This window comes from Macaca nemestrina, chromosome 13 (assembly GCF_043159975.1).
Source record: "Macaca nemestrina isolate mMacNem1 chromosome 13, mMacNem.hap1, whole genome shotgun sequence".
In the NCBI taxonomy this organism is placed as follows: domain Eukaryota; kingdom Metazoa; phylum Chordata; class Mammalia; order Primates; family Cercopithecidae; genus Macaca; species Macaca nemestrina.
The window spans coordinates 69,719,500-69,745,718 of NC_092137.1; the positions used below are offsets into that span (position 1 = coordinate 69,719,500).

Below are 26,219 nucleotides of genomic sequence, written 5' to 3' on the forward strand. Positions count from 1 at the left end.
GGTCTCGATCTCCTGACCTCGTGATCCGCCCGTCTCGGCCTCCCAAAGTGCTGGGATTACAGGCTTGAGCCACCGCGCCCGGCCCCCATTTTGTTTTTTTTTAAGCTCTTTTTAACCTTCTGACACTACAAGATGCTCCTGGTTCATCTTATATATTTCCTCTTGTCCTAGAATCAGCCATTTCTCCATGGAACCCTGGCTCTTTTTATTAGAGAATGGTATTTAAAAACCATGACTGAGTGCTAGGTGTGCTTGTTGTCCATTTACTCTTCACTGTCTTATTCCTTTATCTGTTCCTTCTCTACAGATTGTTTCTCCTCTGCTGCTGAGCTTAGCTGCTTGAGCATTCAATATGCCCAAGTGCTTCTCCCATTAATTCTTCACCCATGTCCACACCTGGGCTGCATTCTGAAGGGAATATGTCTCTTTTTGGGTCCCTAGGCTAACCTTATGTAACAGCAGGTTGACGGACTACTTCGTCTCCTTCCATGTAAACTCACATGCTAAACTAAGCCCTCTAGATCTTACTACTCAAATATAAGAAAAGAGGAACTCAAAGAAAAATACATAAGAGGGGAGGGGGAAAGAACTTTGACTTCAATCTAGAGAAGCAGATCTAAACCATCTGCTGCTCATGGCTTTCCCCTGGGGTCTCACCCTGGTTCCTCCCACTTGGGTGTTAAGGGGTAATATAAGGCACCTCCTTGGTCTATTAACCAACCAGCCTCAGGGGCAAAAGTGAGGTACAAAGAAGTGAATGCAGAGCCCACCTGTGGGAACTTGTACTTGCAACTCCTGTGTTCTCTACATGGAAGGCAGGGCACACCTTAGCAGAAGGCTCAGTGACAGTCTGAAAAGGGCTTCCCCCAGAGCAACTGCGGAGGCCCAGATAGAAAAGACTGTGCTTTTGCTTAATGCTCACTTGAAATAGGAAAAGCATAAGAACTTCACATTGTAGAATTTGGTGGGGTATGTATTTAGGTCTTAAATTTTCAGAAGTGGGTAACTTTGGCTTCACCCTTGCATATAATACCAGAAATCTTTGGATTCCTGGGTCTTCTTCAAACGCCACCTCTGCAAACTCAGCAGAGGTGTTACCAGTTCTCCCTGAATCATAACAAAGTCAAGCTCATTAAAGTTCAGGCAAATAGCACTCTGTGTTTTCTGAAATTTGGAGAGGAAATAGGCAGGCAGATTCTCCTTCACAATATGGATTTTAAAAATAATTCTTAGGTGTATTTTTTCCTAAGACTTCTCTCTTTATGTTAATGCTGGTCTCTCTTCAGGAGTATAAAAGTATACTACTAGGCTTCACACTAAGTGAAAGATACCTATGGATCCCTTCAATCCTAGAGAGATCTGATTTAAGAAATTGCACAAAGCATAAATCATTTAATTAGGTCAATTTTAATAAAGGGTATAGGAGTTTACAACTCAAAACAATTCATAAAACCTATCAGATACATACGATAAATCACACCAAGAGTGCAATAACATCAATCCAATGGTCTGCAAATAAGAGGTATCGCAAACATTAAGATTGACTTTCATGTTTTCCCCCCCTCCTTTCTCTTGTTCACAGCCCAAGATTATGTGTACATTGTTTTCCGAGGCCTGATGACCTCAATATTCCTTCTGGCTGGGGAGACCTCCTCATTCAGTCCATTCCAAATAGTCAGCAGAGGGAGTTCACCTCTTCTCCACGGAATGAGCATGGTCCTTGTCCTTTATTATTTGGTTTCTATCTCCTAACAAATGACATTAAATGTTCCCTCATTCAAAACATCTTGTGGGCCTTGTGGTGTTCTGGTCACTGCTACCCTCCCAGTGCCACACATGAGCCCTCAGGGTGAGCCCTACAGAGTTTCATCCTTGTGGATAAGAAGATGTGTACTTGGGAACAAGGCTAAAGCCATGGCCGATTTCCCCAACCTTTTATCGAGAAGAACTCCAGCTGTAACTTTGAGAGTTTTTGGCAAAAGGAACCAGATTTACTCATGCCAAATACCTATGGTCAACTTCTCAGTACTCTTTGGATACCTTTATTAGGAGAGCTTGAATTAACACCATGGAAGAAAGCATGATGAATGAGCACACACACAGACACACAAACACATATACCCCATTCACACTCAAACAGGAATCTCCAGTAGACTCAAAGAATACAGCTGGTTTGCCATTTCAGAGTGAAAGGCGCACTGTCTCACCCTGCCCCCAAAGTCTAACCTATCCTACTTTAACTGGTATAAATGGGTAAAAACTATTTCTGCAATTCCTTGCTAAAAGGAATCAAATGGATCCCTTTAACATGTACATATAGTTCCATTATAATGCAATGCAGGTAACACTAACTTGATTTCAAGAACATTGTCAAAATCGGGGCACACATCCTTCTGTTAGAAATGGCTGGGAGACAGCTGAGAATAAATTTATGGAATTACAAATTATAGGAATACTAGACTAAGTCAAGAATGGTTAACACGTAGCCATTTTTGCCAGCTATTCTAGGGTTCCTTCACACATAAACTTGACGCTACGTTCCGGGAGAGGTACCTCCGGGTTGTCACTACAGAGTAAGGCTGGGGTCCTGCCAACCTTCCTTCATCCTTCTTCTAGTTCATAATAGGGAAGGTGAGCCATTTCATTCATTCATGATTTGTTTTGTTTTGTTTGAGACAGGGTCTGGCTCTGTTGCCTGGGCTGGAGTGCAGTGACACGATCTTGGCTTACTGCAACATCTGCCTCCCATGCTCAAGTCATCCTCCCATCTAAGCCTCCCAAGTAGCTGGGACTACAGGTGTGCACCACCATGCCTGGCTAATTTTTGTATTTTTTGAAGAGACGAGGTTTTGCCATGTGGCCCAGGCTGGTCTTGAACTCGTGAGCTCAAGCGATCTGCCCACCTCAGCCTCCCAGAGTGCTGGGATTACAGGTGCGAGGCACCACACCCCATCCATTTCATTCTTATTTGGTGAGATTGTCACAGTCTTGGCTGAAACTTAAGAAGAAAGCAATTAAAGTTAACATGATCATTCATCATGCACTTATTGATATGCTCAAAATAGGGGAATGTCAAGTAAGGAAATGAAGTGGGAACAGGAGCAAGGGAGGTAAGTCAGGAAGACTTCCAGGGACTTGAACAAAAACAATTCCCAACCACATACTACTTTTTCTTTTCAAGCATTTTGAAACTCTTCTTTTCCTTTATTGATGTTTTCAGTAACAAATTTGCAAGTGTTCTTGGTGGTTAAAAAAACAAAACAAAACTACAAGTATCAGCTGAGAAACAAAGAAAAAACTAAGAATTTAAATTAGATGATTCCATTTAAAGTTTTCAGTGTTTACTCCTTCAGGTGGAACATTAGAATTCAGGGGTGGTTTGGACATTAACAAGGTACTCCTGCCTCCTCAGAAGCTACGGTCTTTTCTGCAGCTCTCTTATGTGCTTCTCATCAAAATAACTTCAGTCCCACATTTCTCGGATAAAACCACATCTGTGTTTTTATCCAGCAACCATTTCACAGTTGACTGGCATGTGTTCTCCAATTTCAATTCTGAACACACAACAGGGAATTTTTCTTTATTAAAGGGACCCAAATGATTTTAAGTTGTATTCTTCCTGCTAGAGAATTGAGGAGCATCCTTCTCTAATTCCTATAATAAAATTTCCTATGTGATATACTGCATATATATTATATCTGATATATGTTTTGATTATTTTTCTTTATGGAAGCAAATACAGAATTTCCATTGTCAGATCACTCTGATGATTATAATCTGCTTTCATTATGCATCAGTGAAATGTCCACCAAGTAGTTGAAAACACTGATATACATGTATTCTAAAACTTACTAAATAAATAATGGGCCAGTAAGATACCAGTATCTTTCTAGAACATTCAGAAAGAGATCTTAGTTGCCAGAGAAAACTCAGATACAACATGGGCCTGTAAACACATACACTCTAGTCTATAAATATGACACTTTTCAACTCAATAATAAGTGGGCCCAAAACAATATAGGGTGTATGACCTAGACTCCCTAGGTGCTGCTCAGCAGCTGCCTCAGCATCAAATTGTGTTCATCCCATTTTCTAATCTAACCAAGTACTTGGAACTAAAGGGCTGTGTGTAGCCCAAGAAAATGATATATTAAATATTTTTCACCACATATGACATCATTAATTCAATACTGCCTGTTAGTCAATTAATGTGGATTCTTTCAGGGTTCATCAATGCATGTGTGGCTTGATGGTTTATGAATAAATATATTCTGGCTCAATGCTTTCCACTGAAATGAAAGGTCACAAGTTCTATGTTCCCTATCAAATGTGTAAAGCAAAAACACAACAAACGAAAACAACAAAGTACAGTCGTTTGATTATATACAGTCATGTGCTGCATAACGATTCCATCAATGATGGACCACATATACCATGATGGTCCCATACGATTATACCATATTTTTACTGTACCTTTTCTATGTCTAAAATGTTTGGATACAGAAATACCATTGTGTTACAACTGCCTACAGTGTTCAGTACAGTAACATGCTGTACAGGTTTGCAGCCCAGGAGCAATAGGCTAGACCATATATCCTAGGTGGGTAGAGGCCGTACCATCTAGGTTTGTGTTAAATACACTCTGTGACGTTCACACAATGACAAAATAACCTAAGGATGCATTTCTCTGAATGTTTCCCTCATCATTAAGTGGGGCATGATTGTATTTTTTTTCTCTTTAAGGAAATAAGACCCTACTGTAATACAAGTCGGCAGAATCTAACAGCTACTAATAATTAATGTAATCCACAAGTCAAAATTTTTTCGTGCATCACCAAAAAAAAAAAAAAAAGTAATTCGTATGTGTTTGCATCCATTTCTGTATTCAAAGAAGGTATGTAGAGTCTCCACCCATCATGTCGCCAGTGACAATTTTTTTTTTTTTTTGATACAGAGTCTCGCTCTGTCCTCCGGGCTGGAGTGCAGTGGCCGGATCTCAGCTCACTGCAAGCTCCGCCTCCTGGGTTCCCGCCATTCTCCTGCCTCAGCCTCCCGAGTAGCTGGGACTACAGGGGCCCGCCACCTCGCCCGGCTAGTTTTTTGTATTTTTTTAGTAGAGACGGGGTTTCACTGTGTTAGCCAGGATGGTCTCGATCTCCTGACCTCGTGATCCACCCGTCTCGGCCTCCCAAAGTGCTGGGATTACAGGCTTGAGCCACCGCGCCCAGCCCAATTTTTTTTTTTTTTTTTTTTTTTTTTTTGAGACAGAGTTTTGCTCTTGTCACCCAGGCTGGAGTGCAATGACACAATCTTGGCTCACTGCAAACTCTGCCTCCCCAGTTCAAGCAATTCTCCTGCCTCAGCCTCCTTAGTAACTGGAACTACAGGCATGTGCCACCACACCTGGCTACTTTTTGTATTTTTAGTAGAGACAGGGTTTCACCATGTTGGCCAGGATGGTCTCAAAAACTCCTAACCTCAAGTGATCCACCCACCTCAGCCTCCCAAAGTGCTGGGATTACAGGCGAGAGCCACTGTGCCTGGCCTCCAGTGAAAAATTTAAAAAGGATACAAGCTCATGCTCGACAAAGTATTCAATTATGCAGTAAAATCACCATGATTTTATTCTGATTTGCACCTTGAGAATTAAAATAGTCACTTGATTAGAAGGGAATTATCAAATAACCAAAGGAAAAACATTTTGCTGGGCTGTTACAGAGATAATCCTGAATATTTGGAAAGGGGAATTAGAATGACCTCGTACTTTAAGAATTTCTGGGCCAGGTGCGGTGGCTCACGCCTATAATCCTAGCACTTTGGGAAGCCAAGGTGGGCAGATCGGGAGGTCAAGAGTTCGAGACCATCCTGGCCAACATGGTGAAACCTCGTCTCTAGTAAAAATACAAAAAGTAGCCAGGCGTGGTGGTGTGTGCCTGTAATCCCAGCTACTCAGGAGGCTGAGGCAGAATTGCTTGAACTCGGAAGGTGGAGGTTGCAGTGAGCCGAGATCGCGCCACTGCACTCCAGCCTGAGTGACAGAGCAAGACACCATCTTGAAGAAAAAAAAAAAAGAATTCTGAGTGGGGGTGAGAAATATCCCTGAATATTTCTTAGCTCATGTTTTTGAGAGTTTCACTTGATAATGACCATGGGAAGAATCTGGGGTGCAAAGTTCCATGTGCATTAGCCAAAATTATTCATTCAACTAGAAAGACAATTTTGCATCCACTAATACATAAAAATCAGAAATGAGAATTGGGAAGAAGCATATTCTTAGAATAAACATTTAGCATCCACCAAAGTGAAAGACATAGGTGTATGGCACAATTGAGATCTTAGTTGGAAAACCAAACCTTGGCACAGTGCCAATTATTTATCTTTTAATCTGGACATTTGAAATAGGTAGAGACCAACCAAAAAAGGAATAAGTGTTGAAAAGTAGCTGCTCATATTTTACTGCCAATATTGCTCAACTTTAAAGAATATCACACCTAATTAACCGCAATACAATTGGGCATTCAGACTTGATTCTTAGATGAATTTCCAATAATTTTTAAATCATTGATCTGGCTTGGTAAATAACTCTCCAAACGTCTACAGCTAATGGAAAAATCACTTAACCTTTGCTAGAAGTGACAGAAAGCATTCAAGTTGAAACCTAATGCAGCAGTTCTTTCCATTAAGTTGAACTGCCTTAGCAGAAATCTTCCCATTGAGATACAGCCTTTATTTTTATTATTATATTTTTGGAGACAGGGTCTCACTCTGTCATCCAGACTGGACTCACGACTCACTGCAGCCTCGAACTCCCGGGTTCAACTGATCGTTCCAGCTCAGCCTCCTGAGCAGCTACAGGCATATGTCACCATACCCAGCTAATTTTTTTATTATTTTATTTTTCAGACTCGCTCTGTTGCCCAGGCCGGAGTGCAGTGGTGCAATCTCGGCTCACTGCAACCTTTGCCTGCTGGGTTCAAGCAATTCTCCTGCCTCGGCCTCCTGAGTAGCTGGGACTACAGGTGTGCACCACCACATCCAGCTAATTTTTTGTATTTTTAGTAGAGACGGGATTTCACCATGTTGGCCAGGCTGGTCTCAAACTCCTGACCTTGTGATCGGCCCACCTTGGTCTCCTAAAGTGCTGGGATTACAGGCATGAGCCACTGTGCCCAGCCTATTTTTTTTTTTTTTTTTTTTTTGTAGGGACAGGGTCTCGCTGTGTTGCCAGAGTTGGTCTTGAACTTCCTGGGCTCAAGTGATCCTCCCGCCTCAGCCTTCCAAAATGCTGGGATTACAGGTGTGTGGCACCGCACCTGGCCAGCTTTATTTTAAGGCACTAATAACAAAGGGTATGAAAAAAGCTAGGAATAAGTCAGATCTTTCCAGAAATAAAAGACAATTAAAAAAAAAAAAACATCAGTTAACCTGTCTGGCCTATTTCAACATCTAAAGAGGACAGAGAACGTAAAAGTTTTCATGCCTCCATGACTCGGGTCTTTTCCATCCTCCCAAACACTTATTCCCATGTCTCAGATTTACGTTTCCTCAAAGGGCAGCAGAGATTTGGCAACAACAACCACACAACAAAACAACCCGAAACAAGCAAGCCTAGTTTGTAGCCTCGTCTTACGATGGATGAATTCCCTAATGCTGGCATTTAGCCCACATACTCAGAGGCCGGAACTGTAACAAGATGTTCTTTTCTAGTGTCGTGAGGGGAAAATGTATAAGGGACATTAATTTTTCACAATCAGGTAAATAGAATTTGTTAATAGCAAAACAGGAAATTCTGGAGAGAAAAAAAGATGACTCTGAAACATCAGTTCCAGCAGCATTTTCCTACACCTTCCAACGTATTCCATTTTGCCATGAGAAGAAAACTAACTAAATAAAATGGGGTTCAAGTCAGTTAGGTGAGCAAACACCAAAACACGAGTGATTTGATTGTGGAGGCAGGCATGATGGGGCAGGATTTCCCTCAAGTAGAAATGCTTCCTGTGCACACACACGCATACATGCACACACAAACCTGTACACTCATACTAATTTCAAAAGCATGGATGTGCGGAAAGCCCTGCCAGCATGACTAGATAATGAGGCGTTATCCCATCTGCCTGTGTCTCTACATAGGCTCTGACGTACATTCCACACCCACAGACACCCATGCACAAGGGCCAGTCTGCTCGCGCACAGACCGAGAAACAGATCCAGACTCCTAGAGCTTCTGCTTCCACAGGAATGAATGATTAGTAACTGCAGGATTATACTTCCTGTTGATGTGCAGGGTTTTCGTCTTGCTCTTCTTTCCAGACATCTCCCCTTTCCAGGAGCACTAAATCTTAATTTAGTGGAGGGACTAATCTTGATTCTTCGGCGGGCATGACTTAGAACAGGAGCTACAGGAATTAAAACTAGCAACAATAGGGCCCCTTTGGGATTGGGGTGAAGAAGTATTTCAGGATTTAAACAGTTTCCAGGGGTGGGGGGAAGCAGAGTTCTTGCTGGAAGGGGATGACCTCTGTGAAGGATATGAAAATGCCTACAAGTCCAGAAATCAATATAAACAAACTAACAACAACAACAAAAAGACCATAACTTAAAGGGGCTTCAACTAAATATCACTGCAACTGAGTTTGTTGACTCAAGAAATTCTGCTCTGACGCAGGGAATTGAAAGATAAGAACTGATAATATTTCTTCTTCGGAAGGCTCAGCTGGGAGTGCCGTGGCAGGTATTAAGGGTGGGACAGAGACAAAGGCTTGAGGCTCAGGTTTTGCTCCTAGGGTTTCTTGCCTGATTTCGAAGGGAAGGGTGCTAAAGCAAATGGATCAGCAGCTGGCAGCTCCGTAGTCCTGGAAGAAAGAGATGTGATAGAAACAGACCCAGCTATCGACTGCTTGTTGGTCTGTGAAACAATTTTGTAGGCAGCAATGGGCTGGGCTTCTGGACTTGGCTCATCTTCTGGGCTATAGTGACGGGAATACTTGGATAAGGACTGGGGGCGGAATGGTTTGCCAGCCACGGGGCCTGAGACAGCTTCTTTCTGGAGCTGAGGTCCTTTGTTTCTGTCATTAGGATGACCCCCAGATTCCAGGCAGGATCCCCTGGGAGAGATGCTGTCCAGATGGTCTGCTGCTTGCACAGAATGGGAGAGGAGGTTAGATTGTTGCACAAAACCAGCTGTGGAATACTGAGTTTGGACAGAGGTGTACACAGCTCTCTCACGGCCCGAGGGCACGGGGATGTCACCTGTCTGACCGAGGAGACCGGTCTGTGCAGGTAGCTCCTGGGAGGTGCTCTGGATAACTGTTAACTCATCCATGCTTTTCTTCTTAGTGAAAGGAGCTCTCAAAAACACGTCCGACTCCTCTGGCTGGGAAGGAGCCACACTGCTCTTGGAGACAAATGGGGCTTTGGAGAAAATGTCCATGTCATCATTTGGAACCCTTGAGCTCCTAAAGGGAGCTATGGCAAAAACATCTGGCTCACTGAGCCCATCCGTGGCTGGCTGTGTGAGGGCTTGAAACTGGTTCTTTCTTCCACCTTGCACTGTCTTTGCTTGCTCAGTAGAGACCTCTGGTGGAGCGAATGCAACAGCTCCTCCCAGCTTCCCCTGGGGGGGCCTGCAGCTCTCATCTTCTTCTTCAGACTCCATAAGGAGAGGACGAGACCCACTGCAATCCAGCATATCTCCTTCAAGGTCAGTCCCTTCCTCTTCGCTACTGTGGAATGAGCTGTTGCTTGAAGGGCCATCTCTGGCCAAGTAGTCAGATTCTAAGTTGTTCTGAGTCTTTGTGCCAGGTACTCTGGAGGGGTCTGGATACAGGGGAAGGCCTTTAACGCCCAGTGATTCTTTAAAGTGCTCTACAGTTATTACAGGACAGGGACTGGACTCTCTCTGGAGACCTAGAAAAGCATAAAATGCAGAATTAATGTGTAGGTCAATTCAACTCTATTTGGAACATTTAATGGTCAACCCGCGGCAAAAACATTGTGGGACCAAATAATAGATGTTGAAAATGCAAAAGGAAAAACATAAAAATAAAAGTCAGGCAAGGAAACTGCACACAAACTGGAACACAACCAACCACTGTCTCACGTTTTGGAACATGATAGGCACAACGTACAGGAAAGGAGATGAAGATGTTAGGCACACAGACATTCAGCGTTAACTATGCAATGCTCCTACACACAGGGCCAGGCACGGACACCTGCTCTACCTGGCACTGGCTCATTATGGAATGAAAACAAACCCAGTCATTCATCTCCACATATACCATGACAGTTTTGGATTATGTAGAAACACTGTCTGGGGATGACTCAATTCAGAATCTGGCATGTGGCCATCTGCACCACATGCAGAGGGACAAACTCTGAAAAGAAGCAGAATGTGGCTGCTTGATAAATGCAAGTTTACTTGATGACTTACATCATAAGCACTACTCAAAGAGCACAAGAGTGCCCAAAATATTAATACTGAAGGTACCTTCTGAGGGGAGCATACAGCATCAAAAGCAGACCAAATAAATCACCTTCAGCTGGAGTTGCCCCAGAATTTTGTTTTCAGTCTTCTAAGTTCATAAAGAGCTCCTCTGCTTAAATGAATCTGTCATAAAGTTATTTAAGCAGAAGGAGTAAAATGCATGGGTCATTACAGAAGCATTAGCAAACTCCAATATACTAGTCTATTTCTATCTAGGTAGAGGTGCCTCAGGGTGCTCTGGCTTTTAAAATCAAATAGACAATGATCAGAATGCAAGAGAGCTTACCTTCCAAGAAACATTAGCAGGTTAGAAGGATGCCATTGGGCACATGTTAGCAAGAGGGCAGGAAAAAGGCATATGTAACTAAGCAAGAAGAATCCAGAGAGAAGGTGGTTGGGGGTAAAGGTATCATTTCACCATGGGCTCAGTAAAGAGATACTACTGGAGTTGCCCAGCCCACCAGGATAAGAATATTAGATACAATGATTTGGAGCCATAGATGACCTAGAACCTCTGTAGAGATGGAACTCAATGATCCCCTTCCCATACTGACCCTCTCCCCTCCTATGCAAACCATTAGCTAGCAGAAATTTCTGCCAAAAATTATCCCCTGCTAAAGTTTCTGCTTGAATTAAGCACACAGACCACAGGAGAAGAGGCATTAAAATCAGTTTATTGGGAAACCAGTCACTTAAGAGACATTACATTGTAAAGAGAATGTAGAGAGAGGTCTGAACATTTTATAAGATACTGTACAAAAATACTATGTTTCTCTGAATCCTATAACTTTTTAGCAGTGCTTCTTTTTAAACAGTTCTGACCTTAAATATTGTTTTCAGAAACAAAACAAAAATGTGTTTGTCCTCCATTTTTATTTTCCTTTCTAACAGTTTGAATGCATTCAGTGAATTCCAGATTGGAGCGTTAAGTTAAATTCTGTACTTGTGCCAAATGGCTTTCTGAATAGTATTTGAAGAATAAGATTTTGAAGAGAATAAATTTTTACTTGCATTATAATTTTAATATGTGCAGTTACATGGTGATATGAAAGCATCAGCAGGAAATAAACAGAATACCTTCTCCCTTGCAATTTATGTGGACAGACATAATCCTAGTTTCTCAGGCAAGCATATTGATACTAGATTTGTCTCGGTGATACCAAGATGATAATTTCTGGGAGGAAATTCAAATAAAAGGGAGAAAAAGAAGTTTTCCAAAATAAGGTTTGCAGAGCCTTAAAGAAGGACAAGAGGGCCCTAAAACTCCTTAAACCACCTTCCTCACATAGTATCTGTTGGACAAAGTTTTCAGTTGCCAAAACAAAAGCACAATTTCTCATCTTCCAAAACTACCTTGAAAGTTAATGTTATTAAGCTTGTTCTGCAGGAGAGCAAAATATCTCCTAGGAAAAAAAAGCCAGCGACCAACTCTGGCATCATACGGGTCAATAATCCAATGAACATTAGTTTGAACAGAATCAGTGCTTTTTGGAAATTTAAACTGAATTCAGTCAAAACAATTTGTGCACAGAGACCGGCAAAAAGCAGCTATCTATTGAACCAGGGGCACTTTGGATGCCTGAAGTGCTAGATTACGTTTTGAGAACTGGGAAGTACCAAGGGGTGTGTGTGTGCCCATATCCAGAGTTGGAGAGGATGGAAGAACATGTCTAACCCATCAAAATTATTTGTTAAAAAGTAGGTTTTTGGTCAAGAACCCACTTGGAAAACCTTCCAACTCAGAGCATATTCTATGACCTTCATGATGAGTAATGGGAAAATCAGACTTAAAATTCCAACAACTTTGAATAATTTACAAAAACAGTCACAAAAACACCAGAATATCAAGTTTGAAGGGAAAATTAGTCTCCTGTCCTTCAAAACAAGGACGAGAGCTATTTCCTATCTTTCTTTCAGCATCAACAGGCTTTGCAGGAATGTAAACGTACATTTAAAGGGTTCTCCTGAGAAGGCCAAGTCCCTTAACCTTTCTATTCTTGTTAGAGGAGGGATGGTGTGGCCGAGGCGGACAGCAATCACACTGTGCAACTCTCCGAGCCTGGCACTCTGAAGGGCAAAGAAATGCCAGAGAATATGGGGGAAACCCAGACCTCCACATTCCCTTAAGGAATTCTGGTGGTGGTAGCACCAGAAACAAGGTAGTCAAGAGATAGGAGAAATTCCAAATAGAAACAGAAGGTAACTATTAAATCTTGTTGGCAGATGAAAGTCTTTGAGTACGTGAATGTGTTCTTACAGGGAAAATGTGTTTTCAGGATGAACAGTTCCTTTATATGAAGGTAGCATTGTGCCAACAAGGAAATGTGTTTGAAGCAGTCTCTCTACTAGCATTGAAGGATTTATACTAACCTAACCACATGCCTTGGCCCAGTTCCTTTGGTAACCAATGGCATGTCACAGCAGATACCCTGTGGCCACAGAGCTCAGTAAACACTGCCTGTTGCACCTCAGGGGCTAAAGCCCAGGGCCTGGCTTCATAGTCTGCACAGGGTCTTACTTATCATGGAGCCTAAGGTAGGGTTTTGTTATAATTCCCTCAAACTGGGTCATGCCTCTTTTTATTTTGGTTTCACACATAAAATTAAGCAAGAAGTTAAAACACACTTCTTTTTCTTGCTCTGATGTAGGACTGTGTGCCAGGTTAGGGATGTTGACACGTTCAATATGGGTAAGTGCATATTAGTCTATTTTGAGGCTCCAAATTATATAGATTTCAGCAAGAACTCACATGCTTCAGGGAAGAGAAGGAGTTCCTAAAATACCTGATGACTTGGCAACTATCCTCACCAGCTCCCTATTCACTTCCAAAGCAACCCAAAGTGCTGAATCATTTAGGATGGGTTTCCCCTGACAATTCCATCTGACTGACATAGTGAAGGTCATCAGAATGCTCCCTACAGAATCAAAGTCTGAAGACCTAAATGTCAGGCTGGATATTCCTTAATGAAATACATCACGCACAACCGGAAGTTTACTTTTCCTCATACCAAAATCTGAAATAACGGTTACAGGGAGTATCAAAGACATAATTCTTGCCAAAAACAGAAAATGAAGACTTGGAGTATTGAGAAGAAGCCTTCTCATATGTTGTTAGTAAACAGAAAGCAAACTATCCCTTCATAAGAACTTGGAAATGCAGCAGCAATTGAAACTTAAAATCTCAGAACCAAAACTAGGGAAATCAAGAGACATACATCAAACTAATAATTACCATGACCTTCTAGCTCACATAATAAAATCAAGCATTTGGTTCCACCATATATTGGGTAGCTGCGTTAAAACCCACGACTGGGAAATGAGGGACCTGATGGAAGCCAAAAATGGCCAGCTGTGCCTCTCAGGCCAATGAGGCAATTAAATGAGTGAGCTTTCTCATTGGGGATAAAATTAATCTTGCCAACACAAAATGTTTAATTAAGTTGGCCTGGGTATATTAGGGATTAAGTTAGAGGAGGAAGCTGCAAGCCTGTGCTCCATTTTACAACCCTGTGTCTGGACATATCCAGCGCAGGCTGGCAGGCGTCGTCTTCTCCTTGACCACAGGGGTTTTATTCTCTGGGGTAGCCATGACTCATTAATATGTCCTCAGTGTGTAGCTATACTTTTCCTGTGCCCAGGTACTTATATTCACTCAACACTGTGACTAAATCCTTTCTGCAAAAAGGTGGGTTTTCAGTTCAGGAAAAGAGCAACTTCTGTTATTTACGTCTCTAAACATCATGCTCCCATTTGAACAGATAAAGGTCTTTATTTTCCCTGTATGTTTACATAAGAAATTTCTTTACAGACTTTTTTTTTTAAATACAATACTTGTGCAGCAATGTTCAAATTTCACATTTTTACTGCGTATCTTCATGTACAACTGTCTGCTTTGTCGTCTTGGGAAGGACGGGTTAAAGACCTATGATAAATACACATCCACATGACAAAGGAGAGTGCAGGGCAGAGTAGAATACTCACAGGAAAAGAGTAAATTCAGGACACTATATGAAAGTGTGAACCAAGAAAGTGTCTTTCATTCTAGCAACTACCACCATCTGGTAACTTCTTTGCATAGGTTAGCATTACCCAAGGAGCCTCCCTATCCCATATTAATGAAAGGAAATCTGGGAGAAGCAAAAGAGTTTTCTTGTTATATATTTTCTGGGACTCATTCTGATTTAAGAAACCTAAGCATGTCCAACTTCAGAAACATTACTAGCGTGGAAAAAGAAAAGGCTGACTTTGTGTTGATAAAATTATAGCCTTTAGAGAGGAATAAAAAATAGCGTTGCAGTATCTGGAGTGTTTCAGGAAAGATTCCATTCTAAATATTCATGTGATAGTTTTTCTGTTCTGCCAGGCAGCCTCTAATTTGCTTAACCCAGCACACTGGGCAATCCTATCATTTTCTTTTTTTTTTTTTTTTTTTTTTGAGACGGAGTCTCGCTCTGTAGCCCAGGCTGGAGTGCAGTGGCCGGATCTCAGCTCACTGCAAGCTCCGCCTCCCGGGTTCACGCCATTCTCCGGCCTCAGCCTCCCAAGTAGCTGGGACTACAGGCGCTGCCACCTCGCCCGGCTATTTTTTGTATTTCTTAGTAGAGACGGGGTTTCACCATGTTAGCCAGGATGGTCTCGATCTCCTGACCTCGTGATCCGCCCATCTCGGCCTCCCAAAGTGCTGGGATAACAGGCTTGAGCCACCGCGCCCGGCCCAATCCTATCATTTTCATCCCAAAGCTCAAAGTTAGTGGCTATGGGAGCCTGATAATCTTACAGACTGAGAAGGTTAAGGACTCTGGGAAATCACAGAAAAATCTTATCAAGAGAGACTGTATTTTGACCCAAGGTATCTATAGCACGTATTTATTCGGCTGAGTGCAGATCCCTCCACATCACAGGCTGTCAGCCCCAGAGACCCCTTCATTCCCATAGCACTGCCGAAGGCAGAACTGTTCCTGACCTGGGGAAGGTTATATTGGTTGATCAATTATCTGTCAGGAGAGTAGGAAATAAGTATTCAAAACAAACAAAAGTATTAACAACAAAACAAATATTACATCTTGAGAAAAGTAGGTTCGTTTCTTGGGTTTGTTTTTCCACAAGTATTAGCAGTCCAAGTTCTGTAATTCTGATTCGGGAAAAGTAAAGTCCAATATCAAATAACACGGAACAAAGTGACAACTTCTTTCAGAGGTGTTTTAATCCCCATATCTTTCCATTTTTTAAACCGTTCTAAACACTAGGGAATCACAGAAGTTTCCTTATTCAGAAAATTAAAGAAATTAAGTCTTAATCATGTTCACTTTCTATTATAAGGTCCTCTCTGAGAATTTTTTGTGGATTATTCTTTTTTACCGTCTTCAACAGTAACCATTCTTCATCTTACAGGGTTGAATTTGCTTTCTGGAAATGGTTAAATGTTACTCAGAACCAAGAGTAGTAGAAAAGGTAGATAAAGAATGAATACACTTTCAGATGCTTTCTCAAAGTTATACTAATTAAATAATGTAACTGATTTTCTTATATCTTATTACCTTCCTTGATATTATTTCTAAGGAGAGGAGTTTCAAAAATAACTTTAAGGATGGCAGCATCATTAGAATAAGTATTAACTTCTTAAGTAAAACTAGATGACATTGAAGGGAACAACACTTAATTAGATGTCAAAATTCTGATATGTCTGCTAAATAAATCATTAATTATAACAATCATAATCATACTTAGAAGTGTCCACTTAAGCCTTATCTCCTCTGAGGGATGTATTTTTGAAAACACTGGGACTCATTTGAATGTTGTAAAGGGAAAAATCAATTTGTGATGTTTTCTGCTATAGTTATTCCTCTTACATAGCTGGAATAAAAGCAAATCAGAAACATATGCTTATAGTATTTGCCCGTTTTAAATTGGTAGATCCCTGATTATACATTTAAAAAGAAATCTTCTGATACCATTTTATTAGAATAGGTAGGTGTGTGTGGACGCATGTGTTTCTGTAATACTTAAAAAGGAAAATCTCTAAGACTATGATTTAGGCTTCTATTCAGATACCAAGAGAAAGCAAGTTAGTAAAAGCCCATTATAATTCTTTAAAATGTAAACACTGCTGCCATAATAGCAGGAACTACAGAAGATAACTGAAGAACATCAGGATTATATAAATCCTTCATAGCCCTTCTAAACATAATAATATATACTTAGGTCCCTATACTTCTATAATCTTAAAGACCATCTAGTCCAAACCCATTGTATAACTCTAAGGAACAGCAGCTCTGAGAGGTGAAGTGCCTGCTGAAGGTCACTCAGCCAGTGGCTGGCAAGGGCCAGGATGAGATCCCAGGTGGCCTGTCCTGCCCAGGCCTCTTCTCCCCCGACCCTGTTCAATCCAGCTCAGGTCCCACACCTGTAAAATGAAGAGGATGGTGGACTAGAGGATGGTCTCAAAGGTCCCTTAGTAGCTCAGGCTATGATTCCACAGGTACTAGGACACTATGCTCAACTCAAAGAAACTCTTTTAGCTCAGGGATGATGCTCTAAACCAAGGAAGGCTCCGTTTACCAAAGCACTCACACGTGTTCCTTAACAGAAAAACAGTTCTCCCCTTTGAGGAGGCCTTACTCTAAATAAGCCCAAGATGATTTCTTGTCATTATCTCCCTCAGGCTTCTACTACCGCCTCTGGCTTCTAGTCTGCTCATTTTCATTAACTGCCTCCATTAAGCTTTACTGAGCCAAATGACTAGATAATATATCTCAATGTAATCATGGGTAATGCATGAAAAGAACAATTTAGAGATACCTAATTTCTAAACTGTATTCTTCATAGTTTCAATTAAATTGAGAAACTAGATATTTCATTATATTTCTAACATGTATATATGAAAAAAATCAAATATGAAAACATAGAACTCAAACATTATTCTTATTTAAAAATAAACATTTCCTTCATTAATTTATACATTCTTTCTATGTCCAGGAAAGAGAATACAATTCTGACCTGCAGCAATTTTCCTGTCCATAAAGGGGTAAACCAAGTCCTATTTTCACTGCTATCCAACCACAGAGAGCCCTTCGTGGATATCTTTCGCTTTTTAATCCTCGGCAGGAAGCTTGTGCCTCTCTCAGTTTTAGAAATAATCTGTTATCATCTAGAGGCCTTTACCTAGCTCATCTTGTTTCAGCCAGCACGGGAAGTATTCATAGACAGAAGGCAGGCTGGAAGATTCAGACTTTTCCTCCAATGCTTTTCAAAGGCTGCTCGCACATTCCTAGGGTCAAACCTTGCCCTCCAGAATGCAGTGTTTTATACTGTTGTCGCCGGTAAACTTTTTCCCCCCTTAAAGTGCAAACATGGGGAAGAAGAAACAAAAGTACTAGATAGCAAAACAAGCAAATGGACTTGGAATTTTATTTGTACAAATCTGATTAACTGAGAGTTTCCCTTTTGATGATGGACAATGGCACTAGAGGAAGAGAACAAGACTGGGGTTCTCTGTGCCCACTTCTTTTCAAAAGGGTGATGTTATAAAAGTGCTTTCCACATAAGGAAATAAAATACACTTTAATGAGTAAGTGGTGAGTAATGGATAATACAGAGGGTGACCATGAGGCATGTTGTCATGTTAGTGCAGGGGCCTTTATTTATTTTACGAACAATATCCTAAAGTTAATAAAGAACTATGCTTTGTTTTATAATTATTTTTTTAATCTAGGAAGCCAAGGAAAACCAACTGAACATATTCCATTGGCTGCAGCCTTCAATTTAAACATCAGAAAGAAAGGTAAGCTGGGCACACCCAGATTGTGTCCAGCTTGTCAGCACACTTATTTCCGATTATCTGAAAATAAACAACATGCTTATTCTAGAGACAGATGACCTGCTGAAAGCTTATAGCAACACACAAGTCTATTCAAAATGATTCCATATGTTACACTGTAGGATTGCTGTGTAGTTATACAAGGGGAAGAGATCAAAACCCTGTACAGACACCTGATATCAGACTTGAAATGCCAAGTGGAAACAGAACTATTCAGCATCTTCATTTATACACAATTTACAATATTTGATTCAAAATAAAAATCACAAGAAAAATACATCTGTTTCTGCTACAATTCCTTCCCCTCCCCATCCTCCCCCCACCCCCACCCCAGTGAAAAGTCTTCTAATAAAAGGTATCATATTACCACCACTGTCTTGTTTTGGTCTAATTCTGAGATCCCACTTGGAACAGTTAACATGAAAAGGAATGGCAATACTTGGGATTTATATAACGTACACATTTTATCCAAGGATCTCAAGTACTTGCAGTCACGTCTCCAGATCTGAGAAATCACGGTTCAATGGAAGCCAGAAAGCTGGACGAATGCTGGGCAGGTTGCATGGGGTGTAAAATCCCTTGGCTAAGTCTATGATCAAACAAGGTCAAAGTTGGTTGGCTAAAGCTGGGCTCAATTTCTCTTCTCAAATGTATACTACCAGTCAGTAAGTTTTACCCTTTCTTAAACCACACACCCATCTCCAGGCTAGTGCCTAGAGTTAAGACCAACTGAAGTAGCCATGTCCTCATGATAATGCATCAGGATAAAAAGCAAAAACAGGGAAATACATTCATCAGCATCTGGCCAAAGGAGACAGGGGTTGGGAGAATTGATTTGGGAGGCCATTCCTAGCAAGAACGAGACAAAAATGTCAATTCACTAGTTTCAGTTACAGTTAAGCTTTTGGTGGAGTCGATTCCAGCAGAGGTGAAGCTCATGGCATCTAGCGCTTGATTTAAGATAATGCTATTGAAGAAGGGTAATGAGAAAACACAGCAAACTAACAAGGAGGAACTGGCCAAGGAATATCTGGAGGGCCAAAGTGATTTTCTTTCCTTATCATTTCTACAGGAGAAGGCAAGGGGTAGGAGAAAAGGGCTGGAGGGCCCCTTAGTTGCAGATTTTTTTTAAAAAAATCATTTTTTTCATAACTCCGTAATGAAAATGTATTTTACGGTATGAAGGTTACAGAACTGCATCTGCTACTGGGTCACGGCTACAGGTCTATCAGCTGATCCACCAGCAGTAAAGACCTGGCTAGGTTGGGAAGACTGGACTCAGAGCTCCCACTGCTGTTTCTAGAGTGCCCACCTGGAAGTGGAGAGATAGGAATTCAGTACAAAACATAGAGGGTTAAAGGTTTAGATGTGCAGAGCAAGCAAAGAAGAAAAACCAAACCAAAACCAAAACCAAAACAAAAACAAAAAACAAAAAAATCAAACCCTAGAGAAGCAATAGTTTACATTTGCAAACCCTTACATGTTGATTTTGAAACACATACGTTAGCTGTCCACCACCTCCCACCAAAAGCTCAGGCACTCTGTGCACACCACAGTATAGGCAGGACATCTTGCAAAGAGTCCTTGCAAAAGTATTTTCAAATCAATACTTTTTTTTTGGTTGAGAATTGCTGGCTATATACTAACTTCCTGATAATATCAAGCCATCTCCCTTTGACAAAGTAAAAATCAATAATTTTTGCTTTGGGGAGAAACTAGTTATTAAGATACTGCAATAAGAACATGCTTTAAAAAATAAATTGATGGTCCCATGGCAGTTTAGTGTTTTATGGCATGTTCAAATGATTTTCATCCATCAAAGTTGAAAAAGGATGCTCCATGAATGTCAGAAAGATGTGAATGATACCAAAACACAGCTGTTAATCTCTTTGGGAAAAATATTTATTACGGATTATTCTAATCATGATAAAAAATGTGATGTGCTTTTGATATATACCTTCAGGTTTCCACTGACTGAAGATCATTTTGCTTTTGGCTTCATGGTAAAAACTAACTTTTGGCCAACTGTTAAATACTTCTCTCTAAATAAACACCATGGTCAAACTTTAAAGATACCTATCTCTATCTATCTATACTGGTCCAGCCTACAATGATTCTCATTACTCCCAATGTCCTTCATTAAATGTTGATGCTTTTCTTCCCCCTTGCAGATTAGGTGCATGACTATTTTGAAGAGAACTGAGGCCAAGCTCTTCTCTTTTCCCCATCCTTTTTCTTACCTTGTGGGTTTTTGGTTATCAATACAGGAATAGGGTCAAACTCATCTTCAGCCACCTTGTCCGAGCCCTCAGGGACATCAAAACCTGAGATGAGATTACTATCTTCTGCAGCTTAATACAGAATGCAAGTACACAAGCAGAAACAACAGAGGTAGAGATTAGCAAATGAGAGAATGTGAAAGAGGTACAAAGATCTCAACTGTACAGCCCTGTTATTTCCAAAGGTGAAAGTACTCATCTTTCTGAGTTGAAATAAAAGTAGCAAAACTGGAAAATACAGAGATATAGAAAAAAATGCTTTAGAGTTGGTCATGTTAAGACTTTTATAAATGATTAGGGAGAAGGGTTCTTGGAAGAATTCTAATATTTATAAGCCATTAATTATAATTATTGTGAGGTATCTCTTCAATGTCACTAATCCACAAAGGCATAGGAATAAGTCACTTGTCTTCACTGGGGGAACAGAGGCCTAACAATATTCGAAAAACTCAAAACTGGGACGGCGGCGGGGGCGGGGGAGGAGGAAGAGAATTGGTGGCTCTCTAAGAAGTAACCACTGTATGTATACAAGGCAAACAAAATACTGCTGGAAGGACTCACTGCACTGTGACTGGGAAAAAAAGACATTGAAACAACTCAGACGCCTCAGGGAATGTTGAGGCACAAGATTACACATACTGAGGCCTCAAGTAGAAGGTTTGTTAGAATAGTCTTATCCATTCTAATTAAAGTTATCCTACCCGCAAAGCAAGTGCTAGCTGAGCACCTATTTTGCAAATGATGCTTCTCTGTAATTCTACATTGCTGCTGACACACTCCTGCCAGACATCACTGTCTAAATAGGTAACTTCCCTCTACATCACCTATAAAAACATAATCATTTTAATGTTATCAGGGGTAAAAACAAAAACTCAGCTATTACCATTGCAAACCACAGGGGTGATTATTTTTAGTCATCCTGGGGAGTTTTCCTTCTTGAATTTTCTCCTGAAGGGACTTAAGCTCTTCCTTTTCTATGCATTTTTTCTTTCCAGAAGACTATTTTCCCTACCCAATCACAGAAAGTTCAGTAACAAAGTAAGCCAGGCATTGAGCCTGATACTGTCACAAACTACTCATTGAATAGAATCTGATTCAAGCTACCTCTGTCCAGCAGGATTTCAGACCACTATTAACCCAAGACTAAAAAATGAAATGGTAGATTAGAAAGAGAAATCCAGTAACCAATCATGACTTGAAGGTGAACTTCTACAAGTTCAAACTTACAGGACTGACTTTTGAGGAAAGATGCTTATTTCTTTATTGCAGTCATCACTATGCAATAACTTTGAATCAGATATGATAAAACCATTTTACATCTAAGGCCAACAAGCATCATATTGATCATTATAAGCAGATAGTAGATAGTTACTTCAACCATCTACTTGAATTGATTGCAAAGATACCTAGCTTTTAAAGGTAACATGGAATATGTGCATTCTATGTTCTTGCCAGAAAGCAATACTTTCACCAATCTGTTGTCTAGGTCTTTTTTTAGATTTAATTTTATTTATTTTTAGTACCTGTCTGCTATTTTTTTTTTTTTTTTAAGACAGAGTCTTGCTCTGCTGCCCAGGCTGGAGTGCAGTGGTATAATCATGGCTCACTGCAGCTTTGCCCTCCCGGCCTCAAGCAATCATCCTACCTCAGCCTTCCGAGAAGCTGGTACCATCGGTGCATGCTGCCATGGCTGGCTAATTAAAACATTTTTTTGTAGAGACTGAGACTCCGTATGTTGTCCAGGCTGGTCTCAAATTCCTGGGCTCAAGTGATCCTCCCACCTCAGCCTCCCAAAGTGCTGGGATTGCAGGCCTGAGCTACCATACCTGGCCTATTGTCTAAGTCTTAGTAAATATTCTCACTGAGAGGTATTATAACACAGTATGTAAGAGTACAAACTCAAGTTTTCCATATAAGGAGGTAGTTTTAAAACTTCACTAGTAAAGACTTTTGATAAGAAAAACTCTCAAAAGTTGTTTAGTTCTTTCCCCTCTAAGGACACATGCGGGCCTGAGAAGAAGAAAGCATTTACCTTTATGGACTGGAGCAGAGATTGCTGTGGGGGCAAACTCTTCCAGAAGGTCAGTAGTAGGGTTAGAGAGCAGAGAACAATCAAGCAGGGAATCTTCCCCGGTGAGAGAATCTGAGTCCAGATTCACAGCATCCCAGGTCAGTGATGGCATTAAGTGGCACACACAACAATATCATGAGATTAGATCTTAGCCTTTAAGTTACTGCATTTACACATTACACATACAAGCCAAAGTGGGAGAAAGAAAACCAAAAGAAATCTGTGAAGCCTTCTGGATTTTCATCTACAGAAACATGTCTTTCTAGATTCCTCTTAACATTAATATAGAAATAGAGGAAAATTTTTTGCTCAGAGGTTGCTGGTTAAACAGGTCTGTGATTTGGATGCTGAGCTAACTTTAGCACCTCAGTTCTTAGTGAATGCCATTTGGGAGAAAAAACTTTACAATTAGACTTTCACTTAAAGTTTCCCTAAACACTCAATGAAAGAAGTTACCATAGGACGAAGTATCCAAACTGATTAGGAGAGGGTTGCCTCTGGCTTATTATTAGCAGAATGCGACAAGATTAAACAGTACCTTCTAGAACCAGGTTCCCACCCACAATGCCTCTTACTAGTATTCTTTACATTGAAATTGGCCCTTTGAACATGATTTTGATTTCAGAAAACCAAGACAAAAACTCAAAGTATTTTTTTTTTTTTGAGATGCAGTCTGGCTCTGTCCCCCAGGCTGGAGTGCAGTGGGGCGATCTTGGCTCACCGCAACCTCTGCCTCTGGGTTCAAGTGATTCTCCTGCCTCAGCCTCTCGAGTAGCTGGGATTACAGGCATGCGCCACCACACCCGGCTAATTTTGTATTTTTAGTGGAGACGGGGTTTCTCCATGTTGGTCAGGCTGGTCTCAAACTCCTGACCTCGGGTGATCCACCCACCTCAGTCTCCCAAAGCGCTGGGATTACAGGTGTGAGCCACCACACCCAGCCTGAGTTTAAGCATTTTAACACAGGGATTGTTTTCTGAGAAAGTTTTCTAGGAGAAAACATTCAAATGAGAACAAGGAAAATAAATCATATTGTCTTTGGAGGTATTTTTTTTTTCACCTGCATGAATTTATCCACACGTTTCCTAGGCTTCTAATTGTTTCTATCCAAGTTTGAAAACCAGATACTTTTATCAAGGGAATTATGGACCCAAAAATAAAAAAAAGGTTACCAAATCTGTATTTGTGGGCAGTTAAGAAATTCTATTAAGACTGTAAGACTGAATTTTGAAATCAGGGTACAAGCAATATTAGATCTAGGGAAGACTTCAACTTTGCCTACAATTTAATAGCAAATTACCTATACAAGATTAAAGCACTATGCTGGGAACAGAACATCAATATATAGAAGATGAGCTCCATGGCCATCACTGACATTGGTAGACTGGAAAGATGCACAGCAATCTGGAGGGTTAAGGGTGTCCTTACAGCTCGGTGGAGTTCTTTAATTAAGGACATAGAGGGATCCCGCCACCAGTGAAAAGAATCTTGAATAAAGAAATACTGTAACCAGAGAAAGCCCAGAGATTACTCCACAGAGAACATGGCTCCAAAAAGTACTCAGTTCTTTAGCAAGGAAATATATCCCTCAACCTCTAGAAGCTGGGGCTGTAACAATTCAGAGTGCCCATTTCAGCAGGAAGTACCTGGGCTGCAAAAGAAGCCCGGGATCGATCGAGTCACGTGAAAAGACTGGCTCAGAGGTTCACCGCACCGACCAGTCCCTGCAGCTGCAGAGACCCCTGACTGACCTGTGCGATTCGAGGTCACAGATTCCGTCTGAGATGGGAGGCGCTGGGGAACTGGGGGCTCCAGTCCTGGGATGAGACTCTCAACAGCAACGTCAGCTTTTTCTTTCGTAACAGAGCATTAAGAAGAGGAAAGGGTAAGGGAAAGGGAGTCAGAAGTTTCTTTAGGAAATTCTGTGAAGCTTTCTTCTTTTTTCAAATTCTCATTTTTTGAGATGGTGTCTCGCTCCTGAGCTCAAGCGATCTCTCCCACCTTGGCTTCCCAAAGTCCTGGGATTGCAAGCGTGAGCCACAGCACCCAGCCGTGTGAAGGCTTTCTTTTAACAGGTCTCTAAAATGCCAGTCTCAGGCAAAGTGGAAAGAACAGTAAGTTCCTTTATTTCTGCTGCTCTGAACGTCTAGGCTTCACTGAGCATGCGTGTGCAAGGCGAAACACTGCGGCCAGTCTCACTGATGATCAGTTCTCATAAACAAATTTGGAACATAAGCCGCTCAGCAAACCTCTTCCATGTCAGAAGAGATGGGCTGAAAGGCACCTTAATTTTTTCTGGTAATTTTGCTTTTATTAAGGGATAAACCTGGGGATAAATATCCTCTGTGCCATGTGAAGGCCATTAATCCATCTCAAACCCCATCCCAGGATGTAGCTGGGAGGCTTTTTACACCATGTGACACCCCTCAGCTGCAGGCCTACCTCTATGCAAGGTCATGGCACTTCTGAGTTCTAGGACTTTCTGCCCAAAGGCATTATTAGGTGTCTCATAATTGGACCCTCCTGAAGTACAGGGGCCTTGAACATTTTGCAAATTTGGCCTGCCTTGCTGTTGGAACACAGGGAAATGTGAGACAGGAAGCAGACCAAGCCCCTGCCCTGGATTCTATTTATGGGGCTTAACCAGTGGGCAAAATGTTTTCTCAGTTACTGATACTTGGTATATACACGGACCTTATAACATTTTAAAAATTTTGTTTAAGATGGGTCTCTGTCACCTAAGCTGGCGGGCAGTGGCATGATCAGGGCTCACTGCAGCCTCAAACCCCCTGGTTCAAAGCGATCTTCTGTCTCAGCCTCCCAAAGAGCTGGTAGCACAGGTGTGTGCCCCCAAACCTGGCTAATTAACAATTTTTTTTTTGTAGAGATAGGGTCTTCCTATGTTTCCCAGGCTGGTCCCACTGCAGCTGGATGTACATGGGCCTTCTAAAGAAGAATCTGGGCTGGGCATGGTGGCTCACCCCTGTAATCCCAGCACTTTGGGAGGCTGAGGTGGGTGGATCACCTAAGGTCGGGAGTTTGAGACCAGCCTGACCAACATGAAGAAACCCTGTCTCTATTAAAAATATAAAAAGTAGCCAGGCGTGGTGGTGCAAGCCTGTAATCCCAGCTACTCGGGAGGCTGAGGCAGGAAAATCGCTTGAACCTGGGAGGCAGAGGTTGCGGTGAGCCGGTATCACGCCACTGCACTCCAGCCTGGGCAACAAGAGCGAAACTCTGTCTCAAAAAATAAAAATAAAAATAAAATAAAAAAAGAAGAAGAATCTGCTAAATTTCATTAAGTTCAGCAAAGGTAAAGTCTAGTTAGAAACCAACTTTTTAAAAGTTTTTCTAACTACATGTGAAACTTTTCACATTCCTCCTCATTCATAAGAGATCCACTTTAGAAATCTTAAGGTATTAAGAAAGGCAAAAAATAGACGCTGTACCCCTGAAAAGCAGGGAAAACACTTCATTTGGAGTGATACAAGTGAGATTAAATAGCTTTGGCTTCGGGGGTGGCAGGGCTATTCCCTGGGGACTGGTTAACTAGGTACTTGTCATTCTTGA

The 26,219-nt window shown here is 41.3% G+C and overlaps 1 protein-coding gene across 13 annotated transcripts in view; it reads right to left on the minus strand.

The window, feature by feature from the left end:
- Positions 1 to 1,388: 1,388 nt before the first annotated feature.
- The window catches only part of LOC105465203 (AP2 associated kinase 1), a 223,190-nt gene continuing 198,359 nt past the window's right edge, over positions 1,389 to 26,219 (minus strand). For 6 of the 13 annotated variants that reach the window (XM_071076849.1, XM_071076850.1, XM_071076851.1 and 3 more), the window contains 4 exons: positions 24,401 to 24,502; positions 22,611 to 22,721; positions 20,540 to 20,650; positions 1,389 to 9,906 (listed from right to left, as the gene is read on the minus strand). In XM_071076849.1, coding sequence (XP_070932950.1) covers positions 8,780 to 9,906; positions 20,540 to 20,650; positions 22,611 to 22,721; positions 24,401 to 24,502 — 1,451 coding nt within the window. In that variant the 3' untranslated portion in view covers positions 1,389 to 8,779. Of the gene's footprint in view, positions 9,907 to 14,229; positions 16,887 to 18,620; positions 19,612 to 20,539; positions 20,651 to 22,610; positions 22,722 to 24,400; positions 24,503 to 26,219 lie in introns of those variants that run through there. The other 7 variants (XM_071076856.1, XM_071076855.1, XM_071076854.1 and 4 more) reach the window with 4 other exon arrangements.